At 38.4% G+C, this 4,618-nt stretch overlaps 1 protein-coding gene across 1 annotated transcript in view; it reads right to left on the bottom strand.

Annotated features, from left to right (window-relative positions):
- LOC106872937 (ankyrin repeat and EF-hand domain-containing protein 1) overlaps nucleotides 1–4,618 on the bottom strand; it is a 17,191-nt gene that overhangs the window by 9,435 nt on the left and 3,138 nt on the right. The window contains exons 2-3 of the mRNA XM_014920116.1: nucleotides 2,575–3,373; nucleotides 484–710 (exon numbers count right to left, since the gene is read on the bottom strand). Coding sequence (XP_014775602.1) covers nucleotides 484–710; nucleotides 2,575–3,373 — 1,026 coding nt within the window. The remainder of the gene's footprint in view (nucleotides 1–483; nucleotides 711–2,574; nucleotides 3,374–4,618) is intronic.

Below are 4,618 nucleotides of genomic sequence, written 5' to 3'. Positions count from 1 at the left end.
GTGGTGAAAGAGTACAGCAGGGTTCGCCACCAACCCTTGTCGGAGCCACGTGGAGCTTTAGGTGTTTTCGCTCAATAAACACTCACAACGCCCGGTCTGGGAATCGAAACCGCGATCCTATGACCGCGAGTCCGCTGCCCTAACCACTGGGCCATTGCGCCTCCACAAGTTCATAAAATAAATAAACCAATTAAAACAATTACAAGAGAGAGAGAGAGAGAGAGAGAAGCCACAATGTACCCATTTAAATTATTGGAAACCTTAGCGACAATCATTTAAGATTAGCCAATAATATAATCCCCAGACAAAATTTTGGTACAAGTACGAAAGAGTAAGAATCCCTTGAAAGCTGTGCCATGGGCATGGTAGCAATCCAAGAATTGGCACCGCTAAAAGGAAAGTAAAAGTAGAATCCAATTGTCTTGTCGGTTTCATTCTTCTTTTTTTTTGTTTTTTGTTTTCTATAAACAGAAATTTGCTTACCTTTACGTGTTTCCGTCGTGAGTTTGGCACCCTTTTCAATAAGGTATTGAACCACGTCGAAAGCGGAACTCTCAATGGCTCTGGTCAGTGGCGTTCCACCGTTCAATGCTCGGGCGTTGATGTCTGCTCCGCGTTCGACGATGACCTTGACCACTTCTAACTGACCCCCGTGACACGCGTGATGAAGCGGCGTCCACTTGAAGTTGTCTATGGTGTTGACACTGGCACTAATATAAAAGGAAGATAAAAGAGATGATGAGGAAGGAAGGAAGGAAGGAAGGAAAAAGGCAACTAGGAGTGAAAGGGGATTTAAGCAGCAGAATCCGAAAGAAGCTTCTGAGGATCAGCATCAGAAAATAATGAACAATAAGCTGCTCAGATAGTAATCAAGGTGTTTTGTCGTGGAAAAGGTGGAGAATCTAACGTTTCGGACAAGAACCTTTACCGTACACGAACATGCATGAATACGTAATAATAACATAAATAATATATAAATAAATGCATATATCCATACATATATGTACATACCTACATATATATGTATATATACATGCATATATGGGTACAGGACATAAAAAAACAAAACGTTAAACACAATGAGAAACGAAAACATAGAAAACGAACTTTTTTTCGAACAACGAAAAAAAAAAACAAACAAACAGAGAAACGAGACATGCAACATAAAGAGTATAACCCTTCGTCAGTTGTCCCTGTTCCATCTACTCCGCGTTTCGAAGGTAAGGACATGAATACATACATGTATACAGATGTGCATATATACCTACATTCATACGTACATACATACATACATACATACATTCATACATACATACACACATTCATACATACATAATACATACATATATACATACATATTCATACATACATGCATACATACTTGCATCCATCCATCCATACATACATACATACCTGCATTCATACATACATGCATACATACATGATGGAAATATACGAATACGGATGAAATATATTAACCTAAAATTGAAGCTTAATAATAGCAATAAAAAAATTATATAAATATACATTAATATGAAATGTGTAAGTTTCATGTACAAAAAAATTGCGAGAACGAATTAATATTGCTAATATAAATTATTTTATAAAATCTCATATCGGTGTTCTGTAGAGAAATACAAAACGATCATTAAGTTAAATGGCGGAAATAATAATAAAATATTTGAGAGAAGGGATTGGGGTTTGACTGTTTAAACGGCAATTAATATAAAGGTTCTCTGTAGTTCAGTTTGTGATATCAAAATTTCTTAGGGTTCGTAATGAGGATGATGATAGTAATAATAATAACAACAACAACAACAATAATAATAATAATGATGGTTTCAAATTTTACCACAAAGGCAGCCATATTTTTTTTGGGGGGATTAAGTCGATTACATCGACCCCAGTGTTCAACTGGTACTTTATTTATCGACCCCAGTATACACACACACACATATATATGCATATATAAGGCGACGAGCTGGCAGAAACGTTAGCACACCGGGCGAAATGCTTAGCGGTATTTCGTCTGCCGCTACGTTCTGAGTTCAAATTCCGCCGAGGTCGACTTTGCCTTTCATCCTTTCGGGGTCGATTAAATAAGTACCAGTTACGCACTGGGGTCGATATAATCGACTTAATCCGTTTGTCTGTCCTTGTTTGTCCCCTCTGTGTGTAGCCCCTTGTGGGCAATAAAGAAATGAGAAACGTTAGCACGCCAGTATTTCGTCTTCCGCTACGTTCTGAGTTCAAATTCCGCCGAGGTCGACTTTGCCTTTCATCCTTTCGGGGTCGATTAAATAAGTACCAGTTACGCACTGGGGTCGATATAATCGACTTAATCCGTTTGTCTGTCCTTGTTTGTCCCCTCTGTGTGTAGCCCCTTGTGAGCAGTAAAGAAATAACACACATATATATGCATATACGACAGGCTTCTTTCAGTTTCAGTCTACCAAATTCACTCAGGTTTTAGCAAAGCTATATAGTAAAGGGGTATAGTTCATTAAACTAACCCTTCCGTTGCAAGAAAATTGATGTATAACTTATTGGACTCATAATAAAACTTTTGCTTACCGTTTTTCAAGAAGCATTTTAACCAGATCAACGTTTCCTTGCGAAGCAGCAACCATCAAGGGCGTTTTGAAATATTTGTCTTTCGTGTCGACCGGGGTGCCTTGCTCGAAGGCGGTTTTCAGTGACTTCTCGTCGTTGCATCGAACAGCTTCATTGATATTGATGTAACTGATGTCCGGCACTTGGACGTACCAAAACGAATCATCTTGCATCGGATGATTTGGTGGCAAGTCGCGATCGAACCGGTTTGTATCTGTTACACAAGAAATATATTGAATATAATCAATCGGTGCCTGCTTGTTCGGTGTCGGTCTTGGGCTCGGATTCGTGCATATGGCCATGGGAAGTTTGAATTTCCCCGCTTTAGCAGGACGCTCCCTTTTGGGTTTCTTTTCTTTCGGAAGGTAAGACGATTGTTGGAAAGTCTTTTTCAGGTATTTCTTACCGACCAGGAAATCCTTCGCGTTAATAGATCCAGCTTTCTCAAACGGTTTGCTAATTAATTCTAAATTTTCGTAAGAAATGGGCGCTTCTAAGGACAACAACACTCTTTTTAAGTAGACTGCCGGTATAACCCCATTTTTATGGGTATCGTACTTGACTAAAGCGGCTTTTACTTTTTCCATGTTAACATAAACCCAGTCGTGGAATTTTATAATAAATTTTTCGAAACCTTTTCCGCTTTTACCATGTAATTTTTCGCCTTTCTTACATTCTTTTGCTGCTTGTTTGTTTCCGAACTCTTTGGCCACCATGCGAGCTGTGCATCCTTCTGAATTCTTGTGCTTGCCGTTACAACCTGGGAGAAAGAAAGAAAATATATTTATGGAACAATATGTGGACAACCATACACAAGCACTCACTCACTCACACACACACAGAGAAACATATTCATACACATATATACAGACATCTTTTCTTTTTCTTCTACTTGTTTCAGTCACTAAACTGCGACCATGCTGGAGAGCTAAAGTTTCTTATTTCTTTATTCCCCACAAGGGGAATAAAAACAGAGGGGACAGACACACACACACACACACACACACACACACACACACACACACACACCAAATCACACGCAACTAGACCAAGGTCATACTTAAATACTCCATTATCCTCTTCTCACAAAAAATCCTCTAAAAAAAAAGCCATCATTAAGAAAAAGAAACCACAACATGACTTAAAATGTCAAAACTAATTTAGTAAAAATCTTTTTTTTAGATTTCATTGATGAACACTTGCCGTTCAACCACAGATACAAGAAATTATTCAATATAAGCAATTGCATACAGGAATATTGTTCTTGCTAAAGCTTAACTTTCCGCCCCCAAGTCAGCGCTTATCGATCAGACCTTACAACATGGACATTCTAATCGTGATCATTCCGCACTTTCTTTGGCGCACTGCTGCACCTTGGACCACATTAGCAAGCGTGTTCTAAAAAAACGGTAGAATCTGATTTGAGGGACGCTTAGTTGAGATCTATTTCTTGTATGACGATAAACAATATACAGGCTCCCCAGATGTTATCGCTGTTGGTGTCGTTGTTTCTGTTGTAGACAACAATGGCCCTTCTCCTCACCTCAGTCACATCCTCACAAAATGATAGGACATCCGCTCCTGATGATCTTGTTTAACAATTTCTTGTAGCTCTTCTTGCCGCCTACTATCGTGTGTCTATGTGTCTATGTGTATGTGTGTGTGTGTGTGTGTGTGTGTGAGCATGCATGAGTGTGTTAGCGTGCATGAGTGTGTTAGCATCCATGCATGTGTGTCTGTGTAGGTGAGTATTTTAATGTACTTAAGTATATGTATGTGTGTATATGTTAGCATGAGTGTGTGAATGTGTGAGCGTACGTGCTTGCGTGTTTGTACGTGTGTGTGTGTGTGTGTGTTGTAGAACAGTAAATGCAATAAGATTTGACAGTTGCAACAGAGAAAGATTAAATAATAATAATAATAATAATAATAATACTAATGATAATAATGATAATATAAAAATGTCAAAATAAATAAATGAAAACGGAAAATCTAAAATTGCTAA

This window comes from Octopus bimaculoides, chromosome 11 (genome assembly GCF_001194135.2).
Source record: "Octopus bimaculoides isolate UCB-OBI-ISO-001 chromosome 11, ASM119413v2, whole genome shotgun sequence".
Classification (NCBI taxonomy): Eukaryota; Metazoa; Mollusca; class Cephalopoda; order Octopoda; family Octopodidae; genus Octopus; species Octopus bimaculoides.
The sequence above is the reverse complement of the archived record's forward strand: the minus strand, read 5'-3'. Positions and strand labels throughout refer to the sequence as shown.